General features: G+C 39.3%; 1 protein-coding gene and 1 long non-coding RNA gene across 20 annotated transcripts in view; one reads left to right on the top strand and one right to left on the bottom strand.

Annotated features, from left to right (window-relative positions):
• NEDD4L (NEDD4 like E3 ubiquitin protein ligase) overlaps positions 1 to 15671 on the bottom strand; it is a 301315-nt gene that overhangs the window by 3709 nt on the left and 281935 nt on the right. For all 19 annotated transcript variants that reach the window (XM_087927427.1, XM_087927425.1, XM_087927423.1 and 16 more), the window contains 8 exons: positions 15432 to 15502; positions 13883 to 13978; positions 10766 to 10839; positions 10182 to 10242; positions 8340 to 8399; positions 4829 to 4936; positions 4532 to 4628; positions 2228 to 2300 (listed from right to left, as the gene is read on the bottom strand). In XM_087927427.1, the coding sequence (XP_087783553.1) occupies positions 2228 to 2300; positions 4532 to 4628; positions 4829 to 4936; positions 8340 to 8399; positions 10182 to 10242; positions 10766 to 10839; positions 13883 to 13978; positions 15432 to 15502 (640 nt within the window). The remainder of the gene's footprint in view (positions 1 to 2227; positions 2301 to 4531; positions 4629 to 4828; positions 4937 to 8339; positions 8400 to 10181; positions 10243 to 10765; positions 10840 to 13882; positions 13979 to 15431; positions 15503 to 15671) is intronic.
• On the top strand, positions 11663 to 13343 carry LOC148127439 (uncharacterized). The gene is made up of 3 exons (XR_015742405.1): positions 11663 to 11790; positions 12816 to 12894; positions 12976 to 13343. It is a non-coding gene; the product is annotated as an uncharacterized LOC148127439 (long non-coding RNA).

Raw genomic sequence — 15671 nt, forward strand, 5'->3', positions numbered from 1 at the left:
ATTAGGTTGTCATAGTTTGATAGATTTCTTGGGTGGAATTCTGTGGGTGACATACCACAATTATAACCAATAGTGGCCTTAGCTTTTTTCTCCATCAAATCCTCCATTTTTTACCACCAGCCCTCTCCCTCTGTGCCATTTCCCAATTTATTCAGAAATACCTCCCAATACTGAGATGTAACTTTTCAACAGAAAAATTACTATCTGCTCTGATAAAGCTATAAAATCAGTATTATGGCTCAGCAGTTATGATGCTGGGCTGGAAAGCTGTCAGCTCGGGTTCAAGACCCAAGCATTCTGTGATGGGGTGAGTTCTTGTCCTGTTCACCTAGCAGTTTGAAAATATGGCAATGTAAGTAGATAAATAGGTACCACTTTTGTTACAGCACTCTGCAATGTCATGCTGGCCACATGGCTGAAAAATGTCTTTGGACAGCACTGACTCAATGGCCTTGAGATGGAAATGAGCATTGTCCCCTATAGTCAGCAATGACTAGTGGTGTAAAATCTGCAGGGACTCCATCCCCTTCTTCTCTTTCCTTCCTTTCCCTTTTTTAGATATAAGAACTGCATTTCCCATGTTAGTAGCATGTTAGATAAACCTGGGAAAAAGTGTTAAAGGCAAAAAAAAAATTATTTAAATATAGGCTAAATATAATTAATATTAGTCCTCGTTTATTTAATAATAGTACCATGACCCAGATATATCAAAATTACATTTTGATGTAAATATGGAACACACATATAAGATCTCTGAAAATTATCCTCTTCGCTAGATTTCTGGAAAAATGCGAAGTAATCATCTTTCCAATTCAAATTTAACTGAAACCGCTATCCTATCAAATCATTCTGCCATGGGTAGGCAACAAGTTCTTCTTTGGATCTCCTGAACTTCAATATCTTTTATCCCTAACAGCAAGTCCAAAGGAGAGGATTTCTGCCAGCTGTATTCCAAATTTTATGGAGGAACCAGACCTTTTATTCTTGCAGACTGTCCTTTCAGGTGCAAATTAGGTATGCCAGAAGCAACAGCAGCCACAAATACTTGAGCACATGGTTGCCATGATCTTAGCCTGTTGATTACTAATACTTAGTTCTTTCAAAGAGTATGACAATCTGTGCCTAAGAATTGCTTCTGAAACATCCCTTGTTTCCTTGAAGGGAACTCTGGGGGAAAGAGTGACAGGTTTCTTGACTTGTATGAGATTGGAAACCCCTTCCAGATAATTTCATCTAAGCACAAAAATATCTTGGTGGACCCATTGAAGAATACACTTTCTTCAGCATATATTTCAGTAAGTTCTCAGCACATGCAATTTGTGACAATGAGAAGCCTCAGTCGATGCCTTTTTCACTCCCACATTTTCTCCTTCCTTCCTTCCTTCCCTTCCTTCCTTCCTTCCTTCCTTCCTTCCTTCCTTCCTTCCTTCCTTCCAATTTTCTAGAGAAGAAGCAGGTCTCTGCTCTTTCAGATTTTTCTCCCCTCCTTTATTTTCCCCCCAATTATTCCATTTTTTTTTAATAATGAAGGAAAGAAAAGAGTTACTTGTTTGAGCCTACTCTGAAAGAAGCGCATCGGAAAAAAATTAAAACGCTTATCAAATTTGACTTCTTTCTATAGACTATTTTTATTTTTAAGAGTTTTGGTAGACTGTCTTAGAATTAACATTTGCTAATATTTCTCCTTTTCTGAACTACTCTGGAAATATGGCATAAGGTCACCTGGAAACTTTTCACCTAAAAGCTTCTGGATTGATGTATGAGAGATCAGATTTCCTTACATCTGTAACCACAATATATTAAAAACGGGGATTGGGGATTGCCTAGGTTGTATTAACCAACATATATTTGTAAGGAGGGGGTATTCTTTAACAATTGGTGCTCAGAACACAGTTCTTTTATCTCTGCTTAATTCTTTACAATTGCCTGTAAATTTTATGGAGTGAATTTTATGAGAATTTTATGGAATGAAAAACAGTAAAGTTTTATGGCTGTGTCTTCTAAAATGTCTCCCTTTTCAAGATTTCACAAGAGTCTTAATAGCAAGAACATTTTAATTACTGCGTTTTGCATCCATAAATACAACACATCTAACATATAAAGGTTAACGTGGAAGGTTTACATAGGGAAGAACTCCTATCTCATTCAACTGAAAGTGAATTCCTTGGAAATGTCTAGAAAAATGTCAGATTTAATTACTGTAAATATAATGCTTGATTATACTCACCAGGTGTGAGCTCTGGGTAACTTATCAGGGCTTCCCCATTGCTCTATTGTAAACAGCTGAGGACCGTTTGAACCTAGTTCAAGAGAAGGACATCAATGGGTCATATGGTCATATGAACAGACTTGTAAAATTGCAGCTTGTAACATTGTTTACCTCGTTGACTTCAACTCTGCTTTTCAACCAGTTAGGAGTTTCAAGCAATCCCACTATGCCTAAAGAAGCGAGGTTGAGGAAGACTGTTCTAACTCAGCTGAGATCTCTAAAGCAGTGGCCCCCAACCTTTTTTGTGCCACGGCCCGGTACCAGCATCACAAAATGATCCGCGGCCCGGGACCGGCATCAGCACGTATGACAAGGCAAGGCGAGCCGAGCAACCGGCCAGCCAGCCGTCCCCCACTTCTCCACGCCACCTTCAACTCCTCCTTTGTACCTTTGTCAATGGGCTTTGCTTTGGGATGGCTTCAGGACGATCGCTCGTCTCGCCTTGCCTTGGGTGCTGAAAGAATCCTCGCGCCTTAGTTTCATTCAAAGTCCCCCCCCTTCGATGAAACTATGGCGCGAGGATTCCTTCAGGACCCAAACACTGCTTTCCAACCGGAAAAGCTCACCCGGAAGCACTTTCTCGTCAAACAAGATGGCGGCGCCCAGCAAACCAGCGGCCCGGTAGGAAATGTTCCACGGACCGGTACCGGTCCGCGGCCCGGTGGTTGAGGACTCCTGCTCTAAAGAACAGTGGCTCCGGTTACAAATATGTCTAATAATGTGTTTGCTTTTCCTATTAATGAACTAAACTATGAAGAGGAAGCCAAGAATTAAGTAGATCAAAAGGATCAGGGGCTGAGAACAAGATCACATATATGCTCAAGAATGAATTAAGCCCCAAACCAGTCAGTCAGTAGGGTTTAAAGTAGAAGAAAGCATCACATGGCCCAGATTCTTCTAAAAGACTCACCCTCTTTATACGTTGATCAAGACATGCTTAGTGTTATGAGTTGAGAACCAATGAATGAATGAATGAATGACCGACCATCCATCCATCCATCCATCCACCATCTCATCCCTCCCTCTCTGTAGACATTCAGTGCATTCACCATTCTGTGTATGCTGAATTCTGTTTGCTGAATGCTTAAATTCCAATCTTCAGCAATTTCCATTGAAAAAAGGATTTGATTTAGGAAAAAAAAGCTGAAAATATCTGGATTCAATATCTGGAATCTTGGCAAGTCCTTAGCAGGAGGAACTACTTTTTACCAGAAATGATAATCTTCTGGTAGTGTAATGTTTGTTTTATAACTTTCACAGAGTTGCACTTTAGTATTACTTTTCCGACTTTTCCAACATTAGCAACAGAGTGGCCCCCAAGGCAAATAATTATCAAACATATGAAGTGGAGCAAGCAGTAAAGGACACTTCCCGGTGTACTCATGTGTTACCACCTCTACATAAATTGCATTGGTTGCCAGTAAGTTTCTGGGTGCAATTCAAGGTTACCACTTTAAAGACCTTCATGGCATAGATTTGCTTATCTGAGGGACCATCTATCTCCAGTGGCTTCTACCAGCCCAGTAAGATTTGGGCAGAGTGGGTTTGCTCTAGGTCCCTTCAATTAAATGCTGTCATAAGGGATCAAGAAAGTGTTCCTTCTATCATAGCCCTTGTCCTCTGGAAATGTATCCTCCACCCCAAGACAATGACAGTGTCTTTTTCTTGGAGCTCCAGAAAGGCCTTAAGGCCTGGCTGAACTCCTAGGCCTGAAGGTCAAGGGACTGCTATCTATTGGTCCTGTTCACGCCCATCTTAATTTTGTACTGTCTGTAATTCTAATTGTTGCAGTTTGAGCTGCTTGTTTCTGTTAAGAAACTTTCAACTGTTTTCTGGGGATTTTGTAAGCTGCCCAGAGTTTGGTTGTGGGCCTGGTCTTTTGGAATGCCCTCTCCCCTGTGGACATATGATTTCCATGTTGATAGCTTTCCAAAGTAGTTCAGAACAGAACTTCATTTGGAGGAGTTTGGGTCATGTCACCATCTTAGTTGGCTTACAGATTATCTTGGTAATTCAGTTTGTATTCTTTTTAATCATTGGTTTGAGAATCTTTTTAACTGTGCAGTTTTATTGTGTACTTTTTCCTTTGAACCAACGAGAGACCTTAAGGATCACGGAGGTCTATAAATGGGGTTAATAAAGAAATATTTTCATACCTTTGTATTTAGGATGGAAAGAATAGGTTGTTCACAAGAGAGCAATTTTCCCGATATCCCATGTAAGTAATTGGAGACCATCAAAATCACTTTCACAGAAACTCACCGTAAAGTTCAGCAAATCCGTTCATAGGCACTCGTGACGTCCCAGTTACAAATTGCAAAAGCCGGATACGTTTTTCAGCATCCATCAGTAAAACAGCCTATAAAACATATTATTATGGAAGTTGATGAATGAATTACCAGTGAATCTCACACCCAGGGGCTTACTGCTTTTAATAAGGACTTTGCAAGTGGTAAGGCAATTTGAGAACAGGCTGCAATCTTCTTTTTTTTAAAAAAAATAAATAAAGCGGTCAAATGTTGGGAGTTAAAGCACAGCATCAGAATGAATCATTGTTACCTTCCAAAACCACTGAATGACAGGGTGGTTTGGACAATATCCGTTCTTGTAGATTGCGTGTTGCCTCCAGTCATTCACATCAACATCGCCAAGACCGCACATCAGCAACTGTGAAGGAATGACATTGCTGAGAAAGGAAATCAGGACATGGACTAGGAGCATTTTGGGGGCTTTGATTAAAGAAAAAAATGCATATATTTTTATTTCTACTTGGAAACCACTTCTGGATTTTGTGCTTGAGGCGGGAAAAAAATGAAACTTTGATTTTGGTTACAAATTGTATCAGATAGATTTGTTGTGATAGAAATGGCTTAATGCCATATTTTACTCCACTGAAGGAGTTGGAAGTCAATGCCCCCTTTTTCCTTTTTCCATTGTTGTCATGCCCCTGTCGGAGTCCGAATCCAAGGAGGAAGACGAACAGCTGACAGGGAGTGGGAGTGTGGCTCCTTTGGCTGTGGAGGAAACTGGGGATGGGCAAAATCCGGCTGGGCAGAGCAGAGGAGAGGTAGAACAAGGGAAATGGAATTCAGAGGAAGACCCAGGTCCACCCCCTCTTCATCCTAGGGCACATAGGGAGAAACAGACAAGAGAGCAACGTAGGTTGCGTGGCTTACGGGGGAGGAAAGGGCCCTGATTCCATTCATTAGCCACACCTGGGAATGAGAGTTTAAAAGAGATGCAAGTTGAGTGCGGCGTCTGCTGGGAACAAACGTGAGCTTATCTTGTGTTGACTTTGGTTATCTGCGTTCCTTACATCCTCTCAACCGTGTTACTACCTTCATGTCTGGCATTCTTTCTCTTGTTCTGTTGGACTAATTACCTCATCTTGCCTTGACTGCATTTACAGCTTTTGTTGACCACGTTTTGGACTTGATTCTCTGCAGCCAACGGCTGTTCCTGGGAGAGTTTTTCTCCAACCCAAAAGGTAACCAGGACATTGGGGGCAAAGTTGGAGCTAATAAAAGGGACTCCTACTGATTATCTGACTGTGTTGCCTTTGTGCCATGCCCTGGGTCATCACACTTGCTTTCCTTCAATATCCATTTCCCTTTTTCCTTTCCTAATTTCCCTAATATTTGCTTTTGCATTCTTTTTGTATGTCATATTATAAATTAATAAAACTATGTAAACATGTTATGAGCATTTTTGCCTATTACAGAGTTGTGATCAGGGAAGTATATACATAGGTACAGTATATACGATATACATATGTGTATATTAGTCTTGCAATCCTTGTAGATTATGCACCAGTCAATATTTTGAAACCTTTCTCTTTCAGTAACATGCATAAATAGAACTGTTTTACCTCTATTAAACAAAAATAATAATTTCAGAGCAAACGTTGCAACACATTAGTCTCAGTTAAAATACAAGCTCACATATAGTAACAACAAACAATCCTTTCTGTGTCCCAAAGATACTTCTTTTTTTCAAGAGGCAAATGGACTTTCTTGTTTTTTCTTTGAAGAAGTTTCGCTTCGCATCCAAGAAGCTTCTTCAGCTCTGACAGGATACTGGGGGATGGAAGAGTTGAAGAAGCTTCTTAGATGAGAAGTGAAAACGTCTTCAAAGAAAAAAACAAGAAAGTCTTGTTGCCTCCGGAAAAAGCACCTTTGGGACAACCATGATCTGGATGACTGAGAACTTCTACAGAATCCTCTCTGTATTTACTGAGTACTAAGGATTACTATATTATTGTATACGGGACCAATATATTAATTTTTATTTATTAAAGTTGCATAACTGCCCATCTCACAAGAAGTGACTTTGGGTGACACTTAATATTACAGGCTGTGGCAGGCTGCACGAATTCTACTAACTTTTTTTCTATGGAAAAAGAACAAAACTTCTTTGTTTAGTTGATTTGTATCTTTTTTTAAAAAACATTCCTTCGAGGAACATAAAAGTTTGAAAACCACATTCTACGTTTGTTTCCTTCATTCCCCTTTTATCCTCTGCATACTATGTTTTATTCGATCCATACCCTGGAAAGCAGTCATTGCTGCTGTAAGCCCAATTTTTACTTTTACCTGCTTAACTAGGAGTAAGTAGGTGTGAATGTAATGAGATAATTTTCTGAGTAAAATCTTACACCTGTCTGTGCAGATCAATTTTGCACAATTCCAGCTAAGAAGCTTCAGGGAAGCAATTACACATGATCATGTGATCGCCATATAAAAATCTTCTCTGATGGTTTCCCCAGAAAGTCAATGGAGAAGCAGACAGGGAAGACCAGAAGGTTCTGCCACCTTCCAAGAAAACTCCCTCTCATCTCTAGGGGCAGCTGAAAATGCTTCACTCCAAAATCCAAACTGGTTTTTCAGTTGCAAGGAGAAAATCTTCAGAAGCCAAGCAGTCCTAAGGCCCTTGGGCACTGTTGTGGCCCACCAGTGGCCAGCGGAGCTGGCGGCAGACTTGGGCAGTGAGGAGGTTGGGGGGAGGAACGTGGGCCAGTCCTGGAATCTGGGGAAGGCTCCGATGAGTGCTCTGCATTGGAGGCAGAGATGAGGCCAGGGCCGTCCGACAGTTATCAGCTGCCTTCAGTGGGGCAGAAGAACAGCTGGAGCCTGTTCCCGATGTGCGCATGCACAGAGCTGCCAGGAGAAGGGAACAATTAAGGAACAAGGGTCGACTCAGGAGTAAAGGCACAGGTGGACAATGAATGGCCCCCCTCCCATAGGGAATAAAGAGGAGCAAAAGGGGAGTGGTTTTTGCAGGAGACAATTAGTTCATTCATTTAGATTTGTTCCCGACTCCTTGCCAAGTATTTTTGCTTGCACTTGGAAGCTATCGGTCTGGCAAATCTCCAAGCCTGATAAGGTCTGTGATTGTAAATCACTCTTGAAAGACTGTTTGCCAGGACTCTGCTGGATGTGAATGAGGGGAATTCATAGCCTAAATAAAAAGGGATTTTGTCAGGCCGAGGAGTCTGCTTCGTGATTTTGTGAAGCCTAGGTCAGAACAGGCACCTTCCCTGAACCCACCCCCTACTCTCTCGTGCCTTTGCTCCCTTCCCAACTGGCAGCACCTGTGACTTGCAAGTTCCTGCCAGCTTTGCCATGATTATGGGAAGCTGCAGGAAGGTGATTCACTTAATGACTGGAACATTCATTTAACATTGGCAATGGGGACTGCCTGGATTGCTGTCATTAAGTGAAGCAATTGTCATTAAGTGAAGCAATTGCACTTGACGGCCACTTACCAATGGCAATCCCAGTTCCCAATTGCTGTCATAGGTCAAGGACTACCTGTACAGGATTGGGCTATGGCTTGTTTTATTTTTTTGTAACTTACTTAAATATTTAGCTGGCAATAGGAACTTCAAAAACATGCTTGTGCGTTCTTAAATAGACTCATCTAAAGCAAGAGAATTGTAGGATGGCTATTTATGCATGGAGAAATCTTCACAGAATTTAGGCCAACACGTTTTTTCCCACTCCACTAAAGACATGCAAAGATCTTTCAAACTGCTTCCACCAAAGAAACCTCTGGCTTAAAGGCAACTAACCTCCAGTTCGTTTTCATCAAAAATTTTAATTAAGTCTGTGGGCAGGAGTTCTGTAAATCCCTGAAACAGGAATGGGGAAACAAGAGAGAGAAAAACAAATGGATTTCAATACATTTTAAATATATTTACAGATTAACAGAGTTGGAAGGGACTTTGTCGGTCATCTAGTCCAACCCCCCGCCCAAGCAGGAGACCATACACCATTTCTGACAGATGGGAGTCCAATCTCTTCTTGAAAGTCTCAATTGATGAAGCTCCCATAACTTCCAAAGGCAAGCTGTTCCACTGTCAGAAAATTTCTCCTTATTTCCAGGTTGAATCTCTCCTTGTTCAGTTTCCATCCCTTATTCCTTGTCTGGCCTTCAGGTGCTTTGGAAAATAGCTTGACCCCTTCCTCCCTGTGGCAGCCCCTCAAATATTGGAAGACTGCTATCATGTCTCCCCTGGTCCTTCCCTTCACTAGACCAGCCATGCCCAATTCCTGCAACCAGCCATTATATGTTTTAGCCTCCAGTGCCCTAATCATCCTGGTTGCTCTTCTCTGCACTTTTTCTAGAGTCTCAACATCTTATTTATAGAATGGTGACCAACACTGGATGCAGTACTTTAGGTGTAGTCTTACTAAGGCTTTATAGAGTGGTATTAGTACCTCCCTTGATCTTAATCCCTCTGTTAATGCAACCTGGGGTTGCATTGGCTTTTGGGGATGCCGCTGCACACTGCTGGCTCATAGTTAGGTGGTTGTCCACTAAGACTCCAAGATCCCTCTCACAGTGACTGCTATTAAGCCTGGTTTCACCCAGTCTATATGGGTACTTTTGGTTTTTCTTGCTTAAGTGTAGGATTTTACTTTTCTCTACATTGAATTTCATTTTGTTACGTCTCATAGTTTAGCACTGCTGATGCATTTTAACAAGTAAAAGCTCAGAGGAGAGCTACAATAAATCGCTTTAAATTCAGAGAACTTGGGAGATGTGGGGAAAAAGTGAAACACGGGAGGTCTGGGGAAAAAATGTTGTCCTGTAATCTCAGATACTTAGGCAGCTTCCACAGGGAGTTGCTCATCCTTGCCAAGAGTAATTCCATGTGACAGATTGTGTGCATTCAGCTCTGCCATGGGTTCGGGTTCCTAGGTCTGTTTGAATTGGAGCTAAAATGGTTTATGCCAATCAACGAGGAAAGAAAGAACGACAGGCAACCTTCACCCATTTCTTCTGCTTCTTGAATCGGAACATAAAGAATGATCATGCAGAACTCAGAAGGATTTGGCGGTGAAGGAATAACTGTGATTTTTAAGATGAAGTTTGGTGTTCTGAGTAATAAGCATGGCTGGGTCCCACCGCAATGGACAATTTATTCTCTAGGTCATAATTTTATTTTTGAAGGCAGGGCACTAATTTCCTACTCCTGCCTCCCCAACTTTCCCCACAGAATTCACTGTCTTCCTTTGATTGCAAGGATGTAGAAAGAAGAAATGGAAAATGGCTCCACTGAGCTGAGGGAAGAAGGAAGGGAGGGAGGGATGCAAGATATTCATCTAGGAGTTTATATGAGTACATATGAAAAATCATACAGCACTGATTTTCATATGCGTTCACATAAACTCCTAGATGAATATTTTAAATCTCTCTCTCGCCCTTCTCTGTCTCCCTCCTGTCTTTTCCTCTCTGCCTCCCTCCTTTTCTTTCCTCCCTTCCTTCCTCCCTTCCTTTCTTCCCTGCCTCCCTCCTTTTCTTTCTTTCTTTCCTTCCTTCCCTCCCCCTTTCTTTTCCTCCCTCCCTCTCTCCCCAGAATGGACCAGGTGGCAAAGACAAACAATGTATTGTCCGTGAAATATCTCACCTCAAGAAATGCATTCATCTGCTTTTGAACCCTGTTGACAAATCTCCATTGGATGACTAAGCTACAGGACACAAAGAAAAATGCAACATTTCATTAGGACAAAAACACAATTATTCAAATAGCTTAAACCACTTCCCCTAACTTTATCTTGGTTTCCATTTTGACCTTCAATAATCTTTCATTTAACTGAAATGAAAAAGTAAATAAAAGAGATGAGGCAAATACAACCTTCACATTTCAAGATCCGATTTTACTATCTACAAAACACATGAATACATAGAGCATCTGGGTAATTCCTAAGATATTCTTTTAGAGTCCAATGGGATGGTTGTAGAATATTATTGATGAATTTAAAGGAGTAATTCAAAGCGAGTTCTGTTCTATTTTTATATCCGGGTATTTAAATAAGATTTGCTTATGTCCCTTAAAGTGAGATGCCCAAGTCTACAACTGCTTCTAAAAGAGTCTGAATTTGTATGGTTTCTATGGTAGTCTTCTTGAAATCCATTTTCACCTTCTAAGCCATCCCAATTGCTAAAACTTAAACTGACCAAGTAAATAGTTTTTTTTTTAAAAAAACTTACTCTATATATTCCCTTTTATTTTCATTTGTGACCATGATTTCTGACCCGTTTGGCTTCAAGTCAACTTGATACGTCTGCAAAGACAGAAAGATAGATAAATAGACTTATTTTAGAATGATTAAACCGGTTAGTTAACAGACATTATACTTTGAAATGCACCATTTCTTGCTCTTCTAATACAATTTTTTTACATATAATGGGGATCAAGCTATTTATAGAAGATTCTGATTTTAAATATCCTTTCAGTTATTTAATTATTTTAGTTGTTATTGACAAAATGTTCTGGGCTAAGGTTCCAAGAAGAGTTGAACAGATGTAGTTTAATTGATCAATCCGAATCAAGCACTGTGTTTCATTAACAAGCTAAAGAGAAGACAGATTGGCATGTCATCTGCTCTGTTATAAAAGGATTAACAACATTCCCTAGGGACATCAATGGCAGTTTTTGGAATACCAATCAAGTACTGTTGGGTATCTCTGCAGACCCAACAGAGCTGTTTTGTTTTAGCTGTAGGATTAAAAGAAAATGGATGGCTTAAACTTCTTCAAATAAAGTCATAAATCCCAAAGGAAAGTGTGCTGATCACGGGCAAATGTTTCCTAGGTTTTTTTTTTTTTAACTGATAAGCAACAGGCAGACATCTGTACGTACATTTATAAATTCAGTTTTACACAGTAACAAGAAAAAAAAGTACACGTTGCAATTTTTGTTGTTTAAAAAGGCAAATCTAAAGCAATGCATTTGAATAAAAGTTGAGTCACACATGCTGCATGAAATGAGCCTTAACTATGTTTCCAACACACACACACACACAGACACACACAAGATTAAATACCTAAGAAAGGCAGTCTACTGGGCACATTTTCAACAATTAATTAGCCAAGATAAATAGAAACCAAGAAGTACTGAACTACAGCTAGCAAATAAAGAATACCATACAAGGAGTTAAAGAAACCAACCATCTAAAATATAACAGGACACCAAAATTTTAGCCACTGGGCACCAGATCCCCATTTCACATAAGGTAACAATTTTTTTAAAAAAAAAGCTGCTTAAAATTACATGGTGTTTTATTTGAAAATGGAGTGGTTGTGAGACTTAATTATCTTAAAATATTCTGACCATTTAAAATTTATTGTTTGAAAGTCGGTGGGATCTATCAAGGGATATTATAGGTTCTCAACTCCCAGAATATAAAAATAATACGCCAGACAAAATTTTAAATGTTCTACATATCAACCTCCCAAAAGAAAGTTGGTTTAATCCAAGGGTCTTCAAACTTGGCAAGTTTAAGACTTGTGGACTTCGACTCCCAGAATTCCTGAGCTAACATGACCGGAGAAAGATTTCTGGGAGTTGAAGTCCACAAATCTTAAAGCTGTCAAGTTTGAAGACCCTGGTTTAATCCAAGGAAAGGGGTTGAAGAAAACGAGTTAGACTGCAATCTAAATCTAATTTCCAATCAGTTTCAAAGAAGAGTATTATTTGAAATAACCAAGGTACAACATTCTGGTACTGTTCACATTATGGCATGGATGCTGCAGCATTTGAGCAGTGTGGTGGCCTAGAGGTGGAGCTCTCGCCTCACAATCAGGAGGCTGTGAGTTCGATCCTCAATTGAGACAGATATTTCTCTCTCTGGGCAGGATGCAAATATATCTGCTCAATATAGCTCTGCATTGGTGACATGAAGGGCATCTGGCCAGTAAACACTCAGCTCCATTCAGCTGCCCAGACTCCACCTCGCAAAGGATTATGGGGTTGTTAAAAGATGATGATGATGATGGATGTTGCAGGGTTACATATCCAAGGTTGCAAATAATCAACATAGTTAAGGGATTTGTCTGGGCAGGCTTCTCACCCTTCAGGGAAAAATAAATGTTTTGAGAAGCTCAGATAAGCAAACATGCATACATTTTGAATTTAATATTTTTTATTCCCACATTGTGGGAAAGCTCCAAATTAGGTGTTAAAAAAAATGTTACCCTGTCACGGCAAGCTAATTATAAAGAAATATAATCACGGGCATGCTTTTTTCCTCTGTTTCAGGTCTGAAATAAAAAACTGACCTCAAAAGCAAGGTACAAAAACCATAACAACCGCAACAACAATAGCCCATTGGAGATGGGTAGGTAATACATTCAAATTAATAACAATAATTTATTTATTGTAAAACTTATGTGCCTATAACATCTACCATGCATTCTAGTCTTCCATTAAAAACATTCATCTTCACAATGAAGGAAGCTACAATGGCTACTTTTCCAAGTTCATCACAAGCTTACTCATCTGTGACTTCAGATGTGGCAATAAGCCGTTGCTAAGGTACATTCTGGCTAATAAGTTTTTTTCTCAAATTACAGCATTTCACAGGAACATCAAGAGTGCCTGTTAGCTTGTGGGGGTTACCCAGAAAGGACATTTTCATACCTGACATTAAACACTGGCAAAGTTAACTAACACATATCAAGCTTCTTAATGAGAATAATTCAGAGAGAAACATTACCGTGATACAATCTCCAGGAAATGTAGAAGTGAGATTTATATAAGAAGCTTTTAAAAGAATCACAAGTTTTAACTTGCAATGTTTACTTCCTTGTTCTATGTAAAAGAATATTCAAATCCAATAGCTAAACGTTTAAAAATCTGTTCATGACTAAGGTAGAAAAACTTGGACTGAATGCCTTTGCTTTGAAGGACTGAATGATGGCAAGAGTTTTCAAATGTTGGGATTACAAAATACAAATATTTCTTCTTGGGAAAGAAATCACACATTTTGAATAATTACAATTTAATCAATATATTGGGGACACAGAATATATTATTTATTGAATATTCTTTCTTCCTCCTGTTTTATATTATATAGGTAGCCAGTTTTACATAGTGATTAAAGTAGCAGACTAGAAATTGGGTGACCATAAATTCTTGTCCTCCCTTGGCCACAAGACAACTGGCTGACTTTGAGCCAGGCCCTTTCTCTCAGCCCTAGGAAGCAGACAATGGCAAACCACTTCTGAAAAAACCTTGATAAGAAAACTGTGGGGACTAATTTAACCAACATTGAAACCAACATTTTAGAATAATGAAAGAAAGCTGCTGGAATAACATGAACATACCTGTCCAAAGTTTTCTTCATCTATGCAAAACATGAGATCCAGTTCTGTGGGATCATTTTCCAGAATCCATTTCAAGGAATTATAATATTCACTATCCTGCGGGAAGAACATTGTTTTCCATTAATCAATTCTTTTTGGAAATGTAACATTAATATATTGAAAGATGTCTACCAGCTAATTTATTTTGGCTCAACCAACTTGACATATACCTAGTTTTCTTAAAATGTGTCAAAAGGTGGATAAGGTGAATGTGATAGAAGTCATATAATCAAGGATTTAGTTCTTTTACACAGCAAATATAACTTCTAAATTGGTCATTTGAATCTTTCAAATGTCAGATAGCCAATTTGAAAACCCATCAAATGAATCATTTTTATTATGCTTCTGGGCTTCTTCAACGGCTGCTTTCTTTTGCCATTAATCCTATTAGCTACTCAGAATTCAACACAGTGAACTATTTTTATTTTCTAAAAGTGAAATAATGAGATTGAAAATTGTAATACAGGCAGTCCTTGATTTGAAACTGTAGTAGAGTTTAGAACTTCTGTTATAAGTCATGGCAGTCGTAAGTCAAGGCACGCAATTTTATGATCTTTTTACAAAATGGTCATTAAGCGAACACTGCAATCATTAAGCGAGTCAACCCACCTATGGGTGGGTTTTTGTTTTGTTTTTTGTTGGAAACTGACTAAAAAGGCCAGCAAAAAAACATCATAAATCATGTTACATGACCATAGATTGTAAAGCTAAGATGGCTGCTAAGTGCTCAGAATGTGGTCATATGACCACGAGGGGGGAGGGTTTGCTATCGTCAGAACCCTGGAACCAGATTGTAAAAACAGTTTGGGAGAGTCCTTTGTAATTTCAAGGGATTGCTAAGTGACTGGTCGTTAAGCCAGAACTACCTCTCCCTCCAATTTTTTAAAAAAAGGATCAATGTAGTATTTGGTAAATTGACACGAGGTTGATGTATTGCACACAAGATTGAATACCACCCTTGTCAGGTTTCCAAGTGATGAAATATGTCTTAGGTGGCTCTATTCTCTCTTCGATGAACCTGTATAAAGCCATCCTGTGAAACTATTGTGTAGGATGATTTAAACATGAGTCCAAGCACCACATTTTCATCAGTGCATCCAAATGCTTGAAGTGAACTGGATAATTAAATTCTTCACCCTTTATTAAAAGAGTGCTAAATTTATTCAAGAATCCTAAAAATGCTCATTATTTTCTTTCATGGAAGTGCTTCGAGCAGCTGTCAAACATCTAATTTAAAAAAAAAGCCTTATGAAAATATTTTGCTACTTGTTTCATTTCATGCTGAATCTAATCATAATAGAAATTTGAAATTGTTACCTTGGTAGGTGTATTTTTTTAAAGAGAGTTAGAAAGTAAAATCTAAGCAGTACCTATCCCTGATCTCATGATACTAGTCAAGCATTGAACGTTAAGAGTTTCTGGGAAATAGTGACATTAAAAAAAAAATTCTCCACAGAAGAAGCAATATACATAATTGAAAATGTTAATAGGGTTTCCAGGATTTACTCACCACAGATTCCATGTCGTTTAGGGTTATTGGTTTTCCCAGCATCATCTTATAAAAGGGCCTAATGAAAAAACCTGTGCACAAAAGAACAAAGTTCAATTAAAAATGGTTCCTTCTTATAAATGACCACTTTATTATCTACAACAGGGCTGTCAAACTGGCTGTCCGTAGAGTGGATGCATCATGCATCTGGGGGGGCGGCGGCGGGGGATCCCGATACGTCATATGACGATGTCGTGACGC

This window comes from Pseudonaja textilis, chromosome 2, assembly GCF_049901715.1.
Source record: "Pseudonaja textilis isolate UNSWEBS1 chromosome 2, rPseTex1.2, whole genome shotgun sequence".
Classification (NCBI taxonomy): Eukaryota; Metazoa; Chordata; class Lepidosauria; order Squamata; family Elapidae; genus Pseudonaja; species Pseudonaja textilis.